The sequence below is a fragment of the Artemia franciscana genome, unplaced genomic scaffold (assembly GCF_032884065.1).
Source record: "Artemia franciscana unplaced genomic scaffold, ASM3288406v1 PGA_scaffold_23, whole genome shotgun sequence".
Taxonomy (NCBI): Eukaryota; Metazoa; Arthropoda; class Branchiopoda; order Anostraca; family Artemiidae; genus Artemia; species Artemia franciscana.
In genome coordinates this window covers 280,123-304,431 of record NW_027062649.1, presented here as the reverse complement: position 1 = coordinate 304,431, position 24,309 = coordinate 280,123, and the positions used below count along the sequence as shown (strand labels likewise).

At 36.7% G+C, this 24,309-nt stretch overlaps 2 protein-coding genes across 3 annotated transcripts in view; both read left to right on the top strand.

Moving 5' to 3' along the window:
• The window catches only part of LOC136041458 (programmed cell death protein 2-like), a 113,396-nt gene that overhangs the window by 71,094 nt on the left and 17,993 nt on the right, over positions 1-24,309 (top strand). The window contains exon 5 of one of the 2 annotated variants that reach the window (XM_065726143.1): positions 23,930-24,125. The exons of the other annotated variant lie outside the window; for it this stretch is intronic. Within the exon in view, the coding sequence (XP_065582215.1) occupies positions 23,930-24,110 (181 nt within the window). The 3' untranslated portion in view covers positions 24,111-24,125. Of the gene's footprint in view, positions 1-23,929; positions 24,126-24,309 lie in introns of those variants that run through there. 2 annotated transcript variants of the gene reach the window in all.
• Positions 2,213-13,376, top strand: LOC136041475 (zinc finger MYM-type protein 1-like). The gene is made up of 3 exons (XM_065726168.1): positions 2,213-2,784; positions 4,515-6,644; positions 13,248-13,376. The coding sequence occupies exons 1-3, from the start codon at positions 2,677-2,679 to the stop codon at positions 13,374-13,376; spliced, it is 2,367 nt and encodes a 788-aa protein (XP_065582240.1). The 5' UTR covers positions 2,213-2,676.

Genomic DNA, 24,309 nt, shown 5'->3' with positions numbered 1-24,309 from the left:
CGAAATAATACTGTTCGTTTTAAGTTTTAATGTTGTTCCTCACTTTTCGTTGAAAAAGATGTTTTTTATTTAATACTGGATCATTTTCTAAATAACACCACGATATCTGGCTCCACCTCCATGGAAAAATCCCCTCTCCACAGAAATTTACTGTGGATTTTTGCTTATATTTTTTTAATTTTTTTTTTTTTTGGGGGGGGGGGCTATGAGTATACCAATAGTATACATTTGATTTCTTTTTCTTGTCCATTTTTACGCCCATTTTCAATGTTTTACAGTTTTTATGGCAGGGAAATACAATTTTTCTTGGGTATTTAAATGCGTTTCATTTATTTATTTGTATTTGTTCGCTTTTACTCATATTTTTTTAAAGAAGCGAGAGTTTGAGTCGAAGGACTATTCCAAAAGTGGTGTGACAAAGAGCATGAGGACGCGGAGGGAATGTATTTTGGAGCCATTTGAAACTATGGAGTCGTGTTTCAAACGTCTCTGATACCTTGCCTCTACTGGCTTCATTTTGCTTAGTTACTTATTTATTATTTCTACTGGTTCAGTAGTTACTTTTATTACTTATTTATTATTTTTTACTTGTTTATTATTTTTTTTTTACTTATTTTATTATTTCATTCGTGTCTGTACTAGTTTACAGCGTTTTTTGTCATCAGACAAACATTTTCGGAGTTTCTTTCATAACTGTATCGGAATACTGTTCACTTTACATATTATCCATAAAACACGCTATCGGTAATTTGGTTTGAAAAAGAACCGGAAATAGTGATTTTGATTATATTATTGTATACTCAACTGGAATATTGCACTTCTACAGATAGATTTAATTTCAGCTTTAGTTTTATCACATGAGACTAAGCTGTTCCTTATGATACGTCACACACAAAGACATTTTTGGGACATACATGTACAATTGCCTTTGAAAAAATCTAAAACTTATCCTTTATTTTTATTTGTACAGAGTTTTTTCCCTGTGTCTGACAATTGTAGGAAGGAGTAGGTAGGGTTCGACTGGCTATGTAAGAACAGCGAAAATTTTTCTTTTTTTCGTTTGTCCCTGTGATACAAAAAAAAATGGGGAAATGACTTAATTCCCCATTTTGTTATTCAGATCATTTCCTCCTCGAAAAATTTTATAAGTCTCCGCTGTATGATTTTGTACCTTTTCTCTCTTGTTCTCTGTATTCTTACTGAATAGTGAAAGCTTGTTCCCTTGCAACTGTGTTCTGGAGTCTCAAGAAATAGAGGCTCTTCAAATTGTTCGTGGCAAAAAACTGTAAGTAAGGAGTGACTAGGCCCAATAGAAACCGAAACTCTAAAAACGATACATCAAAAGAATTGGCTTGTCATGCTGATTCCAAATATACAAAATCATTAAGTTTAATGTTACCAATCAAAAGTTACAAACCTGAGAAAATTTGAATTCTTTTCGAAAAAGGGGAGAACGCCCATAAAGTCAAGTGATCCTAATTAAAGTGGCACCATTAGATTTAGCATAGTAAAGAGCCCTACTCTAGAGGCTTCAAGCTCCTATCAACAAACGTATGAAAATTTGTATTTTTGCTAAAATCAAGATCACGGATGCGTGTTTATTATTTTTCTTTCCAGGGGTGTTGATGTCGAACTAATGGTTCTAGAAGATCGAATGAGGACTCACTCAAACGGACCTCAAAAGCACTAGTGCTCTTTCAGAGACCAAAAAGATTGGTTGGCAACTAGCCCTACATGCCTTTATTCCTCCAAAGACATCTGATCAAAATTTTGAGATAGCCATTTGTTTCACTTTTGAAAGGTCCAATTTTGAACAATTGTAATTTGAGCGATTTGTCCACCGTTCACACATAGTATTGGTTACTAAGAAATATCCGTTTTATTTTGGGTGATTTTCCACGGGGAGAATTATATGTGAGGAGGAAAGTTTTCTGGGGGATATCCCAGGGGAATATTTACGCAGGGTGAGAGAAGGGGATTTCCTGGCATGGTTTGAAAAACGGCTAGAAATTAAATTTAATAAACACATTTTTGAAACTAAAAGTAAGGAGAAACGTTGAAACTTAAAATGAACAGAAATTATTCCATATATAAGGAACCATCGCTTTTGACGCTAAAGTTGACTTTTTGTCACGATTCTTCAAGAAAGACTGCTCAAACGAAAAAGCTGTTGAATTCAGTGGCGCCATTTGGGGGGGGCAGGGGGGGGCCATGGCCCCCCCCTGATTTCTGGAGGGGCCCAATTTCAACCACGTAATTCTTTGTTTATTCGTCCTTGTTCTACTTTTTTCTCTTTTTTTTTTACCGTATTTCTACTGTGAATTATTACTAAATAGCAAATTCAAGATACTCGACGATTATTGCATTTCAAGAAAGTATCCTGTTTTTGCCGTTCTCTCTAATTAATTTATGGTCACCCTTTTGGCAGGGGTTTGTAAAGTAAAGTCCTTCCTGGGCTCGGGTGCTTCTGTGACATTGAAGTCTCTCCAGTGATTAATGAATCCCGTCAGTCGGCACATTTATGTGTAGGCTAACATCTGGAAATTTCTGGAAAAACAATCTGGAAATTGGGTATCCAGACCAGGGTTTGTATTTAGTTTCTCGTTACCCTTCATCAAATAAAGAACCGTGAAACAGTGTTAAGTTGTGTTCAAGTTCAAATCGGATTATTGAAACATGAGTTCATCCGGTGCGAGTGGTGCAAAAAAAAGGAAAATAAAAGCCCAAAGGAAAGAAGAAGAAATAAAGATGCAACGACGATTGGCTTCGTTTTTCAAACCGACTGTAAGTAAATCTACCACATTTTAAATTTTGTCCTATTGCGTCAGGAAGTACCGATCTCGCGGAATTGCCAGAAATCCGGATCCACCCCAAGTCCCCCACAGTGCCCCCATAGAGGAGGGGGTCTTCCCCCTCCTCTAAACCATTCTCTTCATGCTAAAGTTTTTCAGCATTTGTAAAAAAGTTACTTACTGTTTTAATAAAACGCCCTTTGTGTTTGAGGAGTCATTTTTAAAGAATTGGGACAAAATTTAAACTTTAGGATAAAGAGCGCAGTGTTGAGGAGGAGGCAACCCCCCTCGTATATGTAATAATTCTTGTTATTTTTAAGTTTTAATAATGCTCCTTAATTTCAGTTGAAAAACTGTTTTTCTATTTAATTTCTGATCATTTTTTAAATAAAGCCAGGAAGTCTGGCTTCACCTCCACGGAGAAATCCCCCTTGGAAACATCCTCTGAACAATACAATCCTGGTTAAAATTTACTGGGACAATTACCCTTAACACTTCCAAGCGTGAAATTGAGCCAGTAAATAGAAAGCAAGATATATAAAGAAATTTTGTATAGGAATTTTGTACTAAAAAAAAAAATTAGCGTAAAGAGCGAGGTATTGACGAAAGGGTGAACCTTCTCATATGTAATAATTTCTTTTCGTTTTAAGTTTCAATCCTGCTCCTTACTTTGAGTTGAAGAAACTTTTTTTTCATTTAATTTCTTATTCTTTTTTTAATAATGCTTGGAAATCCAGTGCCCCCTTGATCGAAAATTCAGCTCCCCTATGAAAAGTTTCTCCATGGAAAGATCCTCCTACATAACCTCCTCTGCTCGAGCTGCCCCCCCCCCCACCAGAAAAAAACTGAAAATGTTTGTATACTTCGCAATTACCTATACTATTTATAAAAAAAACTATTTATAAAAAAGGGCAAAGTCCACAAATTGAACACCTTCCCCCAGAGACTTTGGACAATTAAGGCATCTTTAAAGACATATTTATTAAATTTTTAAATATATTAAACAAAATGGCTGTTTCAAAATTTTGATCAGGTGACTTAGGGTAAAAAGAGGGTGGGATGGAGCCTAGTTGCTCTCCAAATTTTTTTCATTTGAAAAAGGGCACTAGAACTTTTAATTTACCTTTGAATGAGCCCTCTTGCGATATTCTAGGACAACTGGGTCAATACGATCACCCCTGGAAAAAAAATAACACGCGTCCTTGATCTTTCTTCTGGCAAGAAAATCCAAAATTCGTCATTTTAGCAGATAGGAGCTTGAAACTCCTGCAGTAAAGTTCAGTGATGCGCTGAATTAAATGGTGATATTTTTGTTAAGGTTATATTACTTTCAGGGGGGGGGGGGTGTTTTCCCCTTTTTTCGGACATAAGACAAATTTTCTCAGGCTCGTAACTTTTGATGGGTAAAACTAAATTTGATACAACTTATATATTTGAAATTAGCGTACAAATCTGATTCTTTTGATGCATCTATAGGTATCAAAATTCCGTGTTTTAGAGTTTCGGTTACTATTGAGCCGTGTCGCTTTTTTACTTGAAGTTCGTTACCACGAACTAATTGATTATAGCTTCGTAGTTGAATTGATTATGTTTTTTGTTGTTGCTTGCTCTAAATTTTGTGTTGTTTTCTATGTTAATTATGTACAATTCACGTCCTGGTAAAAGAAGTAACTGGGACATCACTTTTAATTTGTTTTTAATTAAAACTTGATTACTCTGTAGGATAGTGATGCTGGGACGTCAAGGGACAACCCATCGGCAACCGAGGTTTTACCGAGAAACGAGCAGACCCTGGACGTGAGACTCATTTCTGAGGAGACAAACCTGCGCGAACCACAAACGGAGGAAATGGCTTCCAGAACGATCAGCACCGATTTGTCCGTGAACCCGTATGATAACCCCTGCCAACCAGTTTTGACTGACTATCCCGCCACTACCATCGGGAATCGCAAACGAAAATTTAACAGCTCCTATTTCTTGAAATACCCATGGCTCGAATATTCGAAAGAACAGGACTCGGTGTTCTGTTTCAATTGCCGACATTTCAGTGGATCCTCGCTAAGATCAGGCGAAAGGTATGGAGCTAGAGCATTCATTGATATAGGATTTAGAAAGTGGAAAGACATTTCTGAACTGATACGGCAGCACGAAAACAGCGACCGACACAAAGCATGTACCATTTCTTTGACTCAGTTTAAAGCTATTGAGACGGAGGCGGCCGAATCTGTTGCGTCATGCCTCTCCAAAGAACGCGAAAAAGAAATACTAGAGAATAGACAGTACGTAAAAGCTCTACTAAAAACTACAGCATTACTTGGACGGCAAGGTCTTGCGTTTCGTGGCCATGATGAAGGGGAGTCTAGTGCCAATCAAGGGAATTTCGTAGAGACAGTACATCTTTTAACAGAAATCAACCCTGACTTGATGAAAAACTCTCGTAAGGCCTATGGCCATTACATGTCACACGAGTACCAAAACGACTACATTGAGGTCATAGGAAATGAAATCAAAAGTTCTATCGCGAAAGAAGTCAGAGAAGCAAAATATTTTGCCGTTCTTGTTGACGAGACAAAAGACCTCTCGAAAAAGGAACAACTCGCGATCTTAGTGCGCTATGCTCATGACCTGAAAATCAAAGAAAGGGCCATAGGTTGCTACCACATGCGCAAGGTTGACGCTGAGAGTTTGGCCGACTTCATTTACAACGAAATAAAGGGTATCGGCCTTGACTGGTCAAAGTGTGTTGGACAGTGCTATGACGGGGCCAGTGTAATGAGCGGACACTTTTCAGGAGTACAGGCCCGTCTCCGGGAAAAAGCACCACAAGCGGTGTACACACACTGTCATTCCCATAGACTTAACCTTGTCATTGGCGATTGTATGCAGAAAATACAAAGAATTTCATCAGTATTTTCAGTTTTGCAAACAGTTTACAGTTTCGTCTCCAACAGCAACACTCGATACCAGTTGTTCGTCGAAGCCCAGAAAACTGCCAATGTGCCTGTGCTAACGCTTGAAAGGACAGTAGTGACACGTTGGTCTTACTGGTATAGATCAGTGGCTAAGATCCTGGTTAGATATGACTGCATACTCGCAGTTCTGTCAGTAGTTCAAGAATCTTCTGACAGGGAGGCAGCGGCAGAAGCTACGGGCCTTAAGAACCAGCTAGAGTCGTTTCCCTTCATATTCAGTTTGCATGTCATTCACGAAGTTCTTGCAGTGATAAACCCTCTTTCTGAACAACTACAGGCAGCAGATCTGGTCATCTCAGAAGCTTGCACTTTGATCAGTGCAACAAAGAACGAACTGAGGAAAATGCGTGATGACGAGTATTTTCGTGTCCTATACGGCAAGTCTAAAGAGATGGCCATTAATGTCGGAGCTGATCTGTCGGAAACAAGTGCTCTCTCTTCAGCCATACCTGTTAAATCAAAACGAGTTCAGAAGATATCCGGAAGACTAAGAGACTATTTGACGACAACAACAATTGGAAAGCACAACATTGACTCCGAAAGCACAACAACGGAAGACAAAATGCGGAGAGAGTTCTACGAGGTTTTGGACAGAGTGTTAAATGAGTTTGAAGAGCGTTTTTCTGTCCAACTGCCAGTGCTAGAAGCCACACGTTGCCTTAACCCCAAATCCACAGATTTTATGGACTCAGATTTACTTTTTGTGATCGCGACATACTTCGATCAGGCGGGAATCGATACTATGCAGCTGAAGTGTCAAGCTTTAATAGCTCGTGCATTTGTGTCGCAGCTTCTACAGAAACCGGCAAATGCTTTAGATGTCTTCGAACAACTCGGAGGATTGAAAGAAGCTTATTCTGAGCTTCTTAAGGTCGTCAGGGTAGTCCTCACACTCCCGCTCACAACGTGCTCAAATGAACGTTTTTTCTCTGTGTTGACCTTTGTGAAGGACTACCTCCGGACAACGATGGAAAACGAGCGACTTTCGCATTTGCTGCTTATATTCTCTGAGAAAGCTGCAGTGAAGGAGCTCAATTTTGAGAAGCTTGTCGACGACTTCGCAAAAATGAAGCAAAGGAGATATCCATTGCTGAAGTAACTGTACGTAAGTTTCTGATTTATACAGTAAATGTTCTATTTTGGTACTGTTTTTGGTCCCTAAATAAGCTGCAAAATATGAACCCCAAAGGTAGTACGGTACCTAAAGGCATGTTCGAAAACTTTAAAATTTTTAAGGCTGGATGGGGGCCCAAAATCGATTTTTGGCCCCCCCCTAAGGTTTTCTGAAATGGCGCCACTGGTTGAATTTGAATGTTGCTCGTTATTTTCAATTGAAAAAACCTGTTATTTATTTAATTGACCTTCAAGACCTAATAGTACAAACTTGACTCTTTAATAAATAGGGCTACATTTCCACAAGAATTTCCGTCAGTTTGATAAACAGATTTCCAGATTATAGCTTAAACGTTTCCATAAAGGGCTGTGAAAAAACGAATATCCGCTCCTTTCCACTCTTCAAAAGGAATAGTGTCATTAGGCAAGATTATGGTTCTAGGCACTATCCGTAGACTTGGGACGCTCACGGTTAATAAATTATCATCTTTCGGTAGCTATTCATAAATATTTCGCGAAAGTTATCATTAATCTTGAAGTAGTTTCGCCACAGGAAACAAGAAAGTGGTCTCAGGTGTTCCGCGTGAAAAATTGTTTAGCATAATAAGTAAGTAGGGAATTTAATTGAACCCTTAAGCATTGTTTAATTAAACAGTTAGCAATTAGATAATTACTTGGCAATTAAGTCAATTTGTTTTTGCCGTCTTCTCGAAACGACCTTTCACCTACAATTTTTTTTTTCAGTTTCGTGTGTCAGCTAAGCTAGGGCGTGTACCAGAACACTATGGTCATTAATAACTTATTATTGTTTGCGTCCCGAAATACCTGATAACAGAAAAAATAGGTCAACTCACTGTATTGTAAGTGCCGAAAAAAACTAAAATGTTATTTTGATTATTGAGAGTGGACAAGGAGTTTAATATTGTAGGAATGAGCCATTTTAATATGAAGATAATAACAAATAATTATTATAATTAATGATAACTGGCTATTTGGAACTTGGATCGCACCTGAGTTAAATTTTGTTTCAGTAGTCGGGTTTCCCGTCGTCCAAAAGTGTATTATTTATTTATTTATTTTGTTTTTCACCCACACGGTACATAAAGTAAATATGGTGGAGTAAGAATAAATATAAAAAAAAACACAAGAAGAAAAACAAATACACACACAAAGTCAACGAAAAAAACGGATAAGACGGTGATGAAGGGATAGGCGCGCAGAAGCTGTACTGGAGAGGTTTCTGTGAAGAATCTCCAACTTTAAAGTTACATCAGGAACTGAAAATTTTCTAACAAAAGTCCGGTGTTTTGTCCAAGGTGGAAGATACAGAAGAAATTTGCAAAATTTGAAATAATTTATCCGAATTCTTTATAAATTACCATTATTGAGAAGGGGGAAAAGACTTGAAGCATAAAGGATAGAATGATCACAAAATGTAAAATAAAGTTTAGCCAGCGCACGTCTATTATACTTCCCTCTGTTTGCAACAATCTTTGCATAACCAATCTGAATCTTTTTGCTTATATCACAAACAGTACGCTGACGTAAGCTCGAAAGATTGTTAGTAATAGAGATACCAAGTCAACGGATACAATCAACAAGAGGGATAGTGAAGTTATTACAGTGAAGGGGAGTTGCAGTAGTACAGTTATAGGGAAGAAACTCACATTTATCTATATTAAGTGAAAGGCCAATATCAGAGAAAGCATCAGAAACTATAGAGACCTTTTTTGGAAAGACCCTTTTTGGTACGGCTAATCAGAAGCAAGTCGCCAGCATACGCAAGATAAGAAACATCCGCAAGACCAGAAAGGTATGTACCTGAAATCTTAGCCAGCACACTAGAAATACAAATCTTGAAAAGCGTAGGGGACAGAACACCACCCTGCCTAACTCCTCTTCGTATTCTTATAATAGTGTCTGGTGCAGATCTTAATTGAAGAAAAGAGTTTGAATACGAAAACCTAAGAAGCATTATAACAGAGAGATTGACCCCAGAATTATACAAGGAAAGAAGGAGCTGACTATGGACTACGCTATCAAACGCTTTCGAAAGATCCAAAGTACAAATAAATAGACCATTTGCTTTGGAAGAATTATCAGCCAGTAGAGAAGACAGAATCTTATGTGCATGCTGACAACCCAACCCATATCGAAAACCAAATTGGTTCCCATCCTCAATAATATTTTTAGTCAAAAAAGGTAGAAGGATATACTCAAAAACCTTACTAATATTACAAGATACAGTAATAGGTCGATAGCAGGAACAATCAGTCGGTGACTTTCCCCTTTTTAAAATTGACGAAACAGGGCCACACAGAAAATTAGGTACGTATGAAGTACATAGACACATTTGAAAAAGAAGCTGAAAGTGAGATATAAGGGGGTGCATTCAATCGGCATATGCATCTTAGAAATACCATCCTTATCTATTGAATCAGATTTTAAACTTTTCACAGCATCAATTGCGGAAGAGAAAGATATGGGCACTATATGGCGTTTCGAAATCGTTGTACTAAAGAGGGGGGTAAGAATGCAAGTATATACAGAATGCACTGAATAGTTAAACACTGAAAAAATCGAAGAATAATGTTTATACCAAGCTGAAGGTGGAAGGCAATTACTCATAGTTTCATCATTTAACTTGTCAGAATTGATCACTTTTCGCCAGTCCTTCCTACTCACAGGGAAGTCCATACCGTGGTAACGTGCCGACCTCAGATAACGTTTATAATCACATGGGTGAATCTTCGGTTCGCTTCCTCTTCAGATCAAAGTGGAAAAACTGGCTTTTCCTGTGGGCAAGGTTTTGGTCAAATGAACTAAAGATTCCTGTTTGAAATAGGAACTGTTTCATGTGTAGAACAGTAATTTCTATACATTAAAACATCAATTTTTGGATGGTTTTATAGAATTTCGCTACCTATCAGATATTGGTGTAGGAATTTAAATAGTGATGACGTCGCTTGGTAGTTTTGCCTTTACAAAATTTATCCCCTTCAGTAGGCTACTTTTACAGCTTCTCAGCCAGAGCCAAAATAGACCCCCCCAAAACTGTACCAGTGGAGAATGACAGATCTTCTGAAAGAAACACAATAATACAAAAATAAAAGTACTTTTTGATTCTGCAATAGACGCTCTTTTCGAATTTAACAGTTGTTATTCTGACGAAAGTGTGTCCCTTTCCTCTAATAGTGTCAGATAATGTCCTTGGCTATATACACAACTACTAAAAATCACTATAATTATTAAGTTCTTACTTTGTAATAGCATATTTTCATAAATAAGGTTTTCAGGTTTCCTTCCTTTTTTGTTCTAATTTATAAATTATTTTTTAATTATACTGAATAATCAAAATTCTTTCATAAAGAAATAATGCTGCTGGCGGGTTAACAATATGAGTACCCGTTAGCGAAGAAAACCGATGAAAAATAACGGAGAAATATATTATTTAGGGGTATATGTGTCACAATTAGGGGGAAGTGCATTCTGATTGTAGTGACCATTATATTGGAAAGAGTTTTGATTTGGAAATCAAGTAGCAATATTATTTTGACATTTTGGTCTCCTTCTAAAGAGCTGTAATTCTCCAGGGGTATCCAAAAAATAACAGTAAGTAAGTACTGTGTAATGAAGTGTACTAAGACGAAAAAATTTTTCTGCAACGGGGGTCCTCAAGATGGCGTGTAAAACTGGAATAAAGTCAAAATAAAAGCTGCATATTTTGACAATGAACTGAATGGCCATCTTCAACTTCTGTCACTGAAATAAAATTCTTACGAACCATGTCAGCCTATTAACTGTTTCAGTGAAAGCGTAAGGTTTTAAGAATTTTTTTTTCTTTCATCTGCATTGCAATGAGCCAAATTACATTTCTAAGGATTTCTATCCATTTTTTTCTCAACGAAGTTCTTCTATCTCTTATTGAGAATTCCCTATCCCAGACGCGATCCAAATTAAATTCCAGTTCCTTTCGTTTAAGTTGTTGTACATTTCTATTGTACTAAATGGAGTTGTAATTTGGCTTATTCAATTTTTGGTCAAAATAACCAGTTTTTGAATGTGGTTTTGTCTGCTATTTTGAAAATTCCATTCCTGAAATTGTTCTTCTCTTAGCTATTCGATAAGAAGACGGTGTGGTTTTTGGCAATATCTCCTTCAAAATGAAGTTTATGCAATCGATGCGTTCATAGGTGCATTAGGAACTTTTAATAAAGAACGAACAAAAAATAATAATAAATCCGGTGTTGTTTTTCCTATCTTCTTTTACACAGAGCTTGGAATATTTTTCTAGTCATGTCATGTCGTTTGTGTTTTTGTTTCTTTATTTTTATAACAGAATTCGTGGTGCCATCGATTGTGGCTTTATGGCTGGTTAGCACGGCTGTCTCTCACTCAGCTTTCCTGAAATTTTGGTATTTCAGTCCTATGCTTGGGACCTTGGGAGTAAATATATTAAATACTAGCTGTTGGGATGGCGCTTCACCCCCCCCCCCCCCTCCAAGCCCCCCACGCGGGTAAGTCGTTACGCGCCATTGTAGTTGTGTCCCTGTGTCCCACCTGTGAATATAGAAATATATATATATATATATATATATATATATATATATATATATATATATATATATATATATATATATATATATATATATACATATATATTTTTAACTATGTAAAACTGGCGAATATACAACATTCTTCGCTGTCCCATTGTCTGTGCATATAAATAGATTGTCAGGTTTACCGACTCTTGAACATGCAACATATAATTGTCCATGGGAAAAACAATCCGTATTCAGATTTATACTTCATTATTCTAATGATTGTCCCTGAGCTTTGCTGATGGTAATTACTAATCGAACATTCCCTGTGTCCCCGTCGTCATTTATGTATCCCCCTGTGCCCCCCGGCGTCCCCGTTGTAGTTGTGTCCCTGTGTCTCGGTCGTCATTTATATTCCCAGTATCCCGGTCGTCATTTGTGTCCCAGTCTGTAATTTCTCTTTGAGCGTCCCAGTCGTCATTTATATTCCCTGTGTCCCGATGTCCCGGTCGTCATTTGTGTCCCGGTCTGTCATTTATATGTGTCCCGGTCGTCATTTATATGTCCCGGTCGTTATTTGTGTCCCAGTGTCCCAGTCTGTAATTTCTCTTTGAGTGTCCCGGTCATCATTTATATTCCCTGTGTCCCGGTTTTTAGTTTTCTTTATCTCCTTTATTTTTCAGTTTTTTCCTTTTCTTAGTTTTTTTTAGCTTTGTTGATGGTAATTACTAATCGAACATTCCATGTGTCCCCGTCGTCATTTATATACCCCCCTGTGCCCCCGGCGTCCCCGTTGTAGTTGTGTCCCTGTGTCCCGGTCGTCATTTATATTCCCAGTATCCTGGTCGTCATTTGTGTCCTGGTGTCCCAGTCTTTAATTTCTCTTTGAGTGTCCCGGTCGTCATTTATATTCCCTGTGTCCCGGTTTTCTTGTCGTCATTTGTGTCCCGGTCTGTAATTTCTCTTTGAGTGTCCCGGTCGTCATTTATATTCCCTGTGTCCCGGTCGTCATTTGTGTCCCGGTGTCCGTTCAGTAATTTCATCGGTCGACAAACATGACGTCAGTCGACAAACAACTTCATGACGGCATAATGCTCAATCCTTATAATGACGTCAGTCGACAAAAATGACGTCAGTCGACGCACAAACATGACGTCAGTCAACAGAAAAACAACTTATTGATATATATATATATAGATTAGTCTGAAAAAGTGTATTAAGAATATATATTTTTCTTATATCCTCCAACCCCAGGATTTTTCGCTTAAGAGCTTACGGACATTGTTAAATTCTCAGTAGTAGCCCTTGTGGTTGGCTTATGCAATTTACTAGACTTTGCTTATCTTGGATTTATAGTGCAGGAATATGAACTCTGCAACAAAAATTAAATTAATAAAACATACATATTTGGTTAACATTAAATTAAAATACTGCTTAACACTATTTAAAATAAAGCCTATAGTAACAAAAATACCCGGGTAATACGGGTATTCTACCATATTATTAGTGCTTTATTCATGCGATTTCGATGGCAAAAATTTATGAGCTCACCTTCCCTGCCCCCTCGTAAAGGTCAGGTTAAGTCCAGACTCCTCAAAAGACAAATTGTAAATTATTTCTTGGTCCCCACTGCAGTTGGTTGCAATCGAAGACCCCTTCTAAAAGATGTCGCGAGGACAAGAGATTAAGGTTAACCTTCCTCCTTACCCAAGAAGTTTAATCGGTCCCTAACTTAAAAAGGTACATAATATATATATAAAATGTTTTGCAAGTGTTGTAAAACCCTTTGTTAGTGTTCTGATAATATTCATCCCCTTTCTCTTTTACAGAGCTTGGATCGGATAATTATTTCCAAACGGCATAACCGAACATTAGCTGTTACATTCCACCGATGTTTGTTAAGGTCTGACAACCTCCTCTGTAAATATTCTGACGACAAGAATTTAGGGACCCATTAAATGCACATAGGTCGGACCAGGTACAAATTTTCAAAAGATAGTACTATAGTACTGGCCACAATCAGAAGAGCTCAGGGACTTCCTTCCCCAAAACAGTCAAAATGTTTAAAAGTTATAAGATCACGCTACCATTACACGACGAACCAAAGGCAGAAAAAATCATATTTTTACGTTGAAGAAGTTGAATATTTTATCAAAAATTACAAATATTCTGTACGATTTAACCACATGACACATGAACTCTCAGGTCCTTTAATCGAACAAAATCTAGGTCAAGGGTTTTCTATAATCCTGGTCCTCGCGTGGTGTTTATGCAATCATAGATCGGTCAAGTAACTCCCTTCCTTAAAAAGTGCAAAAAAAAATGCTTCCATGTTCACTTCTTATCGCCCTTTTACCGTTTTGTGCACTACGTTAATATTCTTTGAGAATGACAAAGAGCGTTTAATTGGAATAAATAGATTTTCAAAAAAAACTTTAGCGTAAACAGCGTGGTATTTACTAGGGGTAAACCCCCTCTTACACTATTTCTGTTTCATAAAGGAAGAAAGCAGTGAAAATGGGGTTTTATAGGCCAAATGAAAATACTGAACAAAACACAGAAAGCAAATATTTCGAGAGAACGACCGCCTCTCTTCTTCAGCGTGAACAAAATAATGTGATCGAGGAAAATAACAAAACCAAAAAACAAGCGCGGAAAGTACAACAAAACCAATGAAAGAAAACCACCAAAAAAATTGAACAAAATTCAATAAACGACCAAAAATCAAAAGAATTAAAAGTCAAATACCTAACAAACAATAAAATCAGTTATTCGCTAATACCCGCGATTTGCACAAAATCCAAACAAATTTGAACTGCCAACAACGGATACTAACTAACAACTGACAAATAAAAGAAAAAATTCATTCACTCAAACAAACGAAGTAGCAAGTTCTCCAAGTTATTCAATTGCTACTTCGTTTGTTTGAGTGAATGAATTTTTTCTTTTATTTGTCAGTTGTTAGTTAGTATCCGTTGTTGACAGTTCAAATTTGTTTGGATTTTGTGCAAATCGCGGGTATTGGCGAATAACTGATTTTATTGTTTGTTAGGTATTTGATTTTTAATTCTTTTGATTTTTGGTCGTTTACTTAATTTTGTTCAATTTTTTGATGGTTTTCTTTCATTGGTTTTGTTGTACTTTCCGCGCTTGCTTTTTGGTTTTGTTATTTTCTTTGATCACATTATTTTGTTCGCGCTGAAGAAGAGAGGCGGTCGTTCTCTCGAAATATTCGCTTTCTGTGTTTTGTTCAGTATTTTCATTTGGCCTATAAAAACCCCATTTTCACCGCTTTCTTCCTTTATGAAACAGAAATAGTGTAAGAGGGGGTTTACCCCTAGTAAATACCACGCTGTTTACGCTAAAGTTTTTTTTTTAAATCTATTTATTCTAATTAAACGCTCTTTGTCATTCAGGGGTCATTCTTAAAGAACACAATTCAAACTAAAGCGTAAAGAGCGAGAAATTGACCAGGTGGCGAGCCCCCTCATATACAAAATAATTTCTGTTCGTTATAAGATTTAATGTTGCTCCTTACTTTCATTTGAAAAAACTTGTTTTTTTTTATTTGACACGGACTTGTTATCCCCTTTTGAGGTCCCATGACAGCCCTATCCCTAGATCAGGGATATCCCTATCCCTAGAGCCGTCCATGGCCGAGTGGGTTGGTGCACTTCATTCGGGATCCCTTGTCTGAGAGGACGCGGGTTCGAATCCCAGTGTACCCAATTCTTCAGTTTGGGACGGGGGTCAGTGGCGTGACTCTGTAAGCTTAGCCAGAGTTGACCCAGCTCTAAGTTGGTACCTGGAGAAATCTGGGGAAGGTAAACAGGAAGGGTGTGCGAAAGCACAGGATGGCTGGCCCCCAACCCCCATTGCACTTCCTGGCTGAAGGGCCAAGAAACGGAGATCAGCACCGCCGGTACGGACTGTAAAGTCTAATCCTGTATCCTTTACCTTTACCCTTTTTTTATCCCTAGATTCTATGACGGCCCTATCCCGCCATTCCACGACAGCCCTGGTTTTAAACGCATCTCTACCCGTCATTATGACGACAGCTAGCAGGTGCGTGTTACTTCATAGGGAATGTTTTCTAAGATACGCAGGTCCATTATGCTAGGGCCCTAGTTTGAATTGACTGCTAGCGCCCTTAGGGCCCCAATTTGAAATGATTGCTAAGTCCCTCTGTTGGTTAGGTCAGATTAGGGTCCCCGATGGAATTTGAAATTAGGGCCCCGCTGGTTGGGTCAGGCTAGGGTCGATTGCTGAAATTGGATACTAGGGTCCCCCGATGGAATTGAAGGCTAGGCTCTTGCGTCTTGAAGGTCCCCCATTAGCGGGGCCTGAAGGTTTTTCCCTGGCCGTTTTGGGTTTTTTAAGAATAAAAGAAACTATTCAATAGCACTCTAACAACCAAACCCTATGACGTATTATGCAAGGAAATCCTTGGGTAAAGAAGCCCCGTGAAGGTTTTTAAAATAATTAACACATGAGTCGTTTATAGAACACTATCTATGATGTAACAAAGCAAAGGTAAATTTTCTCTGTGACATAACAAGGGACTGCAGCCAGCAATTCTATATTATAGAAATAAGTTTCTAATTGTTGAATACAATATTTTTGCTATATTCTTTGATACCCCACAACAACAGTGTCAAGTGTAGCAATCTAGAATGCAAACCCGAAACAGGTTTTACAATTATTTTGGAATTACAAAAAAATAATTGCCGGCTTATAAGATTTGCTTAGATCAAAATATTCGCCAGATTTTTTTTATATCTGTTAAAATGAAAACTGCAGAAATCACTAATTCAGGAACGCCAGGCAAACTCCAAATGTTTAAAATGGGAGGTATAGGAAGATTCCTTGAGAGCCCATCCTGTCTTAAGTAACGGTCACTATGTGTGGGTTTTCTATAGACTCCAAACTCGAAGCATGTATCATTTCGGTGAACTAGGATATCTAAGAAAGGAAAACACCTCTCTACCTCCAATTCCTGAGTAAATTTAACATTTGGATTCAAGGAGTTAAGCAAGTGAAGGAAAGACTCCAGAGATTCGTCACCATGCTCCCACAAATAAAAAATATCATCTTTAAAACGAACCCAAAATCCCGGTTTACAAAAATTTTGCAAAATAGCCTTTTCTTCAAGGTTTTTCTTGAAGATATCAACCTCCATTGGTGAAAGGGGGTGCCCGTTGAAAATCCATATTTTTGTCTATTAAAACTGCCTCTATAATGGAAATAAAAAAAAAAGTTCTGTTACAAAGAGCTGTAAGTGAAAAAAGTGTCTGATTCGAAAGCGTAGATTTTTCTGATATAGATCGGTTAGAACTGAGTTTATCCTCCAAAATCCTTTGGGCCTTTTGAAGATCACAATTGGTATACATTGAATCTTCATCAAAACTGCCCATTCTTGTATTTGGTTTAACAGAGACTTGTTTTAACTTTGAAACGAAATCGGCCGAATTTCTAATATAGAATTTTTGAGCCTGAAATTAAGAAATTCTTATCAGTTGTATTTCCCCCACTCATTTAGGCTCAAAAATCCTATATTAAAAATAAAAATATATTAAAAATTGAATATATGTAATAATTTCTGTTTGTTTTAAGTTTTAAGGCTGCTCCTTACTTTCAGTTGAAAAAACTTGTTTTTTCTTAAAACGACATGAAATTATTATGTATATGAGGGGAGTTGGCTCCTGCTCAATATCTCGCCCTTAACGCTAAATTCTTTAGTATCTTCAAAAAAGCTTCTTATGTTCTAATTAACCGACTCCTTTTTTCTGGGACCATTTTTGGAGAACTGGGACAAAGGGTCAAACTTTAGCGTAAAGGGCTGTGTCTTGAGGAGGGGAGATTATTATCTATCTATATATATAAAAATAAGTTGTCTGTCTGTGTGTCTGTCAGGTGACGTCATGTTTCTGTGTCGACTGACGTCATGAAGTTAGTTGTCATTTTTGCTATGACGGTGACGTAATTAAAGATATTTAAGACATATATGTTCACGTAGAAATCTATTAATGTTTAAGTTTAAAATGACTGATGACCTTACAATGGCAAAAGCCGATGAAGATGCTCAAAGAGTCTATGCCAAAAAACTTGCTGCTGGTAGAGAAAGTCAGAAAAGAAAGCGTGCCGAGGAATCAAAAGAACAGCAAGGAAACAGGCTTGAGGCTAAAGAACGCAAAACCGCGCAGTTAGATGAAGATCCACCTGGACAGCGAGAGTCAAAACATATCAAAACTGAAAATGATAGCGATGATGATTGGGTTTGGGATTTTGACTTGGATAAGGTCACCAATGCCTACCAGATTTTAGTTAAAAAAAACAAAGGTTCGGCGATATGTATTTCATAGTGAAGCTGAAAAATAAAGAAGAAAAAGAAAACTGAAAAAAGAAAAAATGTAAAAAACTAAAAAATACTAAAAAGAAAAAACACTCAAAGAGAAATTACAGACCGGGACACAAATGACGACCGGGACAGAGGGAATATAAATGACGACCAGGACACAGGTATTTAAGAATATCGTTCAAAGACAAATTTTTAATTGTAAGAAGACCGTTGAAAGAGAAATTTCTAATTGTAAAATGACTGAAGAACCTACAATGGCAACACCCGAGGAAGCTGCTCAAAACGAATGTATTCAAGCCGAAGTAGCTGAGTTGGTAAAGCGTTATGTTTCAGGTTCTAGGTCCGAGAAGCTCCAGGTTTGAACCTCGGCTTTGGCATTAATACAAAAGAAGAAAAAAACTAAAAAAGGTAAAAACTACAAAAAAACTAAAAAGAAAATATATATATATATATATATATGTATATATATATATATATATATATATATATATATATATATATATATATATATATATCTTCTATATATATAAATTGCTATATATCCGCCTGAATCAGACCAAGCTCCGCTCTGAACAATACATTCATTTGCGAGATGCAGTTATAAATGACGGTAATACCACAAACGTTGGAAGATTAACAATTTTACCTTCGTCATATGCTGGCAGTCCCCGTCATATGCATGAATATGCTCAAGATACTATTGCGTATGTTCGTCTCTATGGTCGTCCAGATTTATTTATTACATTTACATGTAATCAATCTTGGGACGAGATACTGCAGCTTTTACTTCAAGGACAATTGGCGGTTCATAGGCATGACATTACGGCCCGTGTCTTCCGGCAAAAGTTGAAATCACTGATAAACTACATAGTAAAACTTGAAGTGTTTGGGTCAGTGCGATGCTGGATGTACTCAGTGGAATGGCAAAAACGAGGTTTGCGTTTGCCACACGCACATATACTAATCTGGCTACATAAAAAAATTACTTCGAACGAAATTGATGATGTGATTTCCGCTGAAATACCTGATAAAAATGTCGATAAGGGGTTACATGATATTATTGTAAAAAATATTATACATGGACCTTGCGGTGCACTGAACGAAAATTGACCATGCATGGCCAAAGGAAGGTGCACAAAGCAATATCCTCGACTTTTAGTATCCAACACAATTACTGGCAATGATGGTTACCCGCAATATAGAAGAAGATCTACTGAAGATGTTTTTGGCTTGCAGCCCGAAATCAAAGATTTTGACGAAATCGTAGAATATCAGGCTGGAAGATACATAAGCAGTAATGAAGCTGTTTGGCGAATTCTTTCATTTCCGATACATGAACGTAGTCCAGCTGTTGTTCACTTAGCGGTACATTTACAGAATGGTCAACGTGTTTATTTCTCGGAAACCAACATGCAACAAAGAGCCCTGAATCCACCGGATACAAAATTAACAGCTTTTTTTTCGCTTTGCAAAAATGATTCTTTTGCAAAAAAACTGCAGCGAAGAATGTTGTATATTCGCAAGTTTTACGCAGTTAATTTGTATTGTATCTATCTATCTATCTATCTATATAAAAACGAGTTGTGTGTATGCATGTTTGTTTGTTTGTAAAAAGAGCGTTTGCATATGACGTCATTATTAGTACATACGGCTTTGTATATGCACAGACAATGGGAAAGCCAAGAATGTTGTATATTCGCAATTTTTACGTAGTTTAACTCCTGCAGACGAAATGAATGCTTGCCTGAAAAATTCTAATTTATGGGCACACGTAAAAATATTAAAATTAACTACAAATATGCGTGTCCGATTGCAAAACGATGACTCTGGTCAAACATTTTCAGATCAATTGCTGGCAATTGGAAACGGAAAGCTCCCAGTAGTGGGAAAGCCAAGAATGTTGTATATTCGGAATTTTTACGTAGTTTGAAACACATATATAAATCTATCTATATTCACAGGTGGGACACAGGGACACAACTACAATGGCGCGTAACTAATATGGCGCGTAACGAATTACGCGCGCGGGGGGGGCGCGAAGCGCCCCACCAACTAGGTGTTGGGGTGGCGCGAAGCGCCACCCCAACAGCTAGTTATATATAATAATTTCAGTTCGTTTTAAGTGTTCATATTGCTTTTTACTTTGAGTTGAAAACTTGTTTTTTTTATTCAATTTCTATTAATTTTTTAAATAATATCGTGAAATCAGGCTCCCCCCCCCCATGGAACGATCCTCTCGACAATTCAGTCTCAATGAAAATTTATCCAGTACAATTACCATTTACATCTTCAAATGTAAAATTGAGTCGGCAAAGACCATTTCTCGGGGGCTTGGGGTTTCATATCATATTCAATGGCATATTTATCGGATCTATCAACTATAAGGAACGAAATGGCTATTTCAAAATTTTGATCAGACTACTTTGGTTAAAAAAAAGGGCCATGTTAAGGGGGTTTGCTTACCAATCTTTTGGTCACTTAGAAAGAGCACTAGAAGTTTTAACTTTCGTTTAAATGAGCCCTTGCCCTGTATTCAAGGACCACTGGTTCGATACGATCACCCCTGGATAAAACAAAACAAACAAACATGCATCCGTGATCTTTGTTTTGGCAAGAAATGTAAAATTCCACGTTCTTGAAGATGGGGGCTTGAAACCTCCGCAGTAAGATTATCTGATACGCTGAGTCTGATGGTGTGATTTTCATTAGGGTTCCTTGACCTTTCGGGGGTATTTCTTTTTATTTAGAAAATCAGGCAAATTTTCTCAGGCTCTTAGTCTTTGATGGATAAAACTAAATTTCATATATTTGGAATCAACATAAAAAATTGTTTTGATTCATCTATTGACATCAAAATTCCGTTTCTAAGAGTTTCGGTTACTTTTTTTCTCCGCAATACGACTTGCTCATAAGACTGGCTAGAATAATTTGATAAAAGTAAGTTCAATTGTTTTCAAAATTTTCCAAATGCTTTTCCCTTGCCATGTATTCAAGGACCATTGGTTCGATACGATCACCACTGGAAAAAAACAAAACAAACAAACATGCATCCGTGATCTTTGTCTTGGCAAAAAATGTAAAATTCCATGTTCTTGAAGATGGGGGCTTGAAACCTCCGCAGTAAGATTATCTGATACGCTGAGTCTGATGGTGTGATTTTCATTAGGGTTCATTGACCTTTCGGAGGTATTTCTTTTTATTTAGAAAATCAGGCAAATTTTCTCAGGCTCTTAGTCTTCGATGGATAAAACTAAATTTTTATATATTTGGAATCAATATAAAAAATTGTTTTGATTCATCTATTGACATCAAAATTCCGTTTCTAAGAGTTTCGGTTACTATTGAGCTGCGTCACTTCTTACTTATAATTCGTTACCAAGAACTGTTTGAAAAGGAGAAAAAAGCGCATATAATAATACCTTCAGCTTATTTTGGTTGAGATCCAACAAGCCCTTCTTGTGGTTTTTTCTCCGCAATACGACTTGCTCAAAAGACTGGCTAGAATAATTTGAAAAAAAGTCAGTTCAATTGTTTTTAAAATTTTCCAAATGCTAATTTAGTGTTAGATTTCACAATTTGATCAGATAATATTTGAACTCCTGTATCTATGGCGCAACAGTTTTGTGGAGTTCGTTGAAAACAGTATCTATAGAGATAAAAACAGGGGGCACTAGAGAAAACTTGTTTACATTTTTGATTCCAGCAGAATAAATTGCTTTAACGATAATATTTGAAGAATTGAAGTTAAGAATCCTTGAAAAAATTTAACACCCCCCCCCCCGAAAAAATGCATATAACTAAAAGAACTGCATGTGATCAGATTGATTCCTTTTCTGGTTTGGATTTATGACTGTTAAATTTAAAAATAGCAAACGATTGGAAAGAAGTTGACTTTTGTGTACCACTGTCTACTGCACTGACAGACCACTGTGCGCATTCTGTCACAGGATCTGCCATTTATAGGAAAAAATTTCTTCAAGCCCCTCCTAAGCTGTTGGAAGCTTTTCCTTTTTTACCGAAAGCTAACTAAAGTGAGCTATTATTTACACTTGTGTCAAGAAAGGCTGTTCTATATCATGTAATATTTAGTTCTATTTAATTATTTCCAAAACTATTTACTATTAAAAGGTAAGTATAATATTCTAAGACTACGGATGATTTTGAAAATAAATTTTCTATTAGTTCAACTTGAGTATCGTTACTTGATCTTCCATGATTGCGTGAGTATTGAAACTGTCCCATGGCGACATAGCGTGTTTAAAATGACTTTTTAAATTGTCGAAAATACAGTTTCACATAAAATTTTGCAGTGATAGACTATTTCCAAGTACTATGTAATTAAACGCTTGGTTCGCTGTTTTTAGTCATGCAGATAATATAAGAAGGTCTTTTGGTAAACCACAAGAAATCACGATCTTAATCATATATTCAATTTGCATTCAAAGAGCACCGCAATTAATATCCTGAAAATTGAGTGTTCCAATATAAATAATTGACTATTGGGGAATGTAGTGACCAAGATCAAACGAAATATTGGGCAATCAACTCTTGCTTTTTATAGTTCAAAGTAATGACCAAGACCCTCTTGTATACATGGAACAATAGACTTACCCAACATATTTTACAAGGGACTGGATAACAAGAAAAAATTATCTCTATGCCTAAGAGTACAACATTATTCAAAACCATACCCGTGTGATAGCATTTTCAAGTTACCCCATCCTTTCCCCTTGCGAGTCGGAGGAGCCTTTCAAACAGTTCGTGGTAACGCACTGTAAGCAAGAAGCGACCCGGCTCAATAGTAATTAAAACTCTAAGAAATAACGTTTTGATACCAATAGGTATACCGAAAGAATAGGCTTATTATGCTTATTTTATATATATATATATATATATATATATATATATATATATATATATATATATATATATATATATATATATATATATATATATATATATATATATATATATATATATATATATATATATATATATATATATATATATATATAAGTTTCATTAAGTTTAATCTTACCGATTAAATGCTAAAAGGCTGAGAAAATTTGCCCAATTTTTGAAAATCCGTTTCGACGTATCATAAAACCCTACTTGTGCAAAAATGTGGAATTTTGTATTTTTTGCCAGAAGAAAGATCTTGGATGCGTGTTTTTTTGTTGTTTTTTTTTCAAGGGTGATCATATCAACCCAGTGGTACCACAATATCATGAGATGGCTCATTAGAACAGAAATTAAAAGTTCTAGTGCCCTTTAAAGTGACCAAAAAGGTTGGAGGCAACCTGGCCCCCTCCCCAGCCCTTTTTCCCAAATTCGTCCGATCAAAAAGTTTTGAGATAGACATTTTGCCCATCATAGTTGAAAGACTCAATAACTATGCATTTCAATATAACATGAACCCCCACAGCACCAGGGGAAAGGTCTGTAAGTCATAAAATTGGCAAATTTGCCATTTTTTACACATAGTATTTGTTACTGTGAAGTAAGTATACATTTTCGGTTGGGAGAGGGGCAACTCGTCTGCTGGGGGTTTGTCCACGGGTAAATTTTCCATGTGGAGGGAAGTTTCAAGAGGGTTAACTTATCAGTGGTAATTATAAACTGGGGAATTTGCCATAATTCCTATACAAAATTCTTTTCATGTCTTGCTTTTTTTCGTCTCAATTTTACACGTGGAGTTGATGAGCGTAGTTTTCCGGGGTATATTTTCACTGAGATTGAATTATCTAGAGAATATTTCCTTGGGCAGGGGGATTTTTCCGTGGTGGTGGGGCCAGATTTCCTGGCATTACTTAAACACGATTAGAAATCATATTAAAAAAAAAAAAATTTTTTCAACTGAAAGTAAGGAGCAACATTAAAACTTAAAACCAACAGAAATTATAACGTACATGAAGAGGATTGCTCCCTCCTTAACACCTTGCTCTTTACGCTAAAGTTTGAATTATGTCCTAATTCTGTAGGAACGACTCCTGATATACAGGGGCTGTTTCATTAGAACAGTAGGAAGCTTTTTTAAAAGTACAAACAACTTCAGTTTTCCTTACTTTCAGTTGAAAAAAAACTTGTTTTATTTTATCTAATATAGACTGGAGGCGGCAGTTACTCCTCTCTATTCTATTTGTGTATTTTCAGTGCGAATGCTCAGGACGAACGAAATGAAAGTGGGATACCCGGAGTCAGAGCAACAAGGAAGTTTGCTGAAATATTTTCTTTCTTATTGGAAATTTACTTTATAAGTTCTCTTGTTCAATCCACAATCGGAACATATTTTTTTTTTATTTCAAGGTTTCTTCTGAATTCTTTTTTCTGTTGAACAAAAAAAATGTATTGCCACAATAATGTGGGCAACATGTACAGAGCATCATAATACAATACAAAGTTCAGACAGTTACTCTATTTTTCTCTTTTGATGTATTCCAATTAAAATGTGGATCCCAAAATCCTAGGATGGCTCAAACAAACATTGCTACTCATATCCTTGGATCTACAATCAAAAATCACTCTAGCAAAAA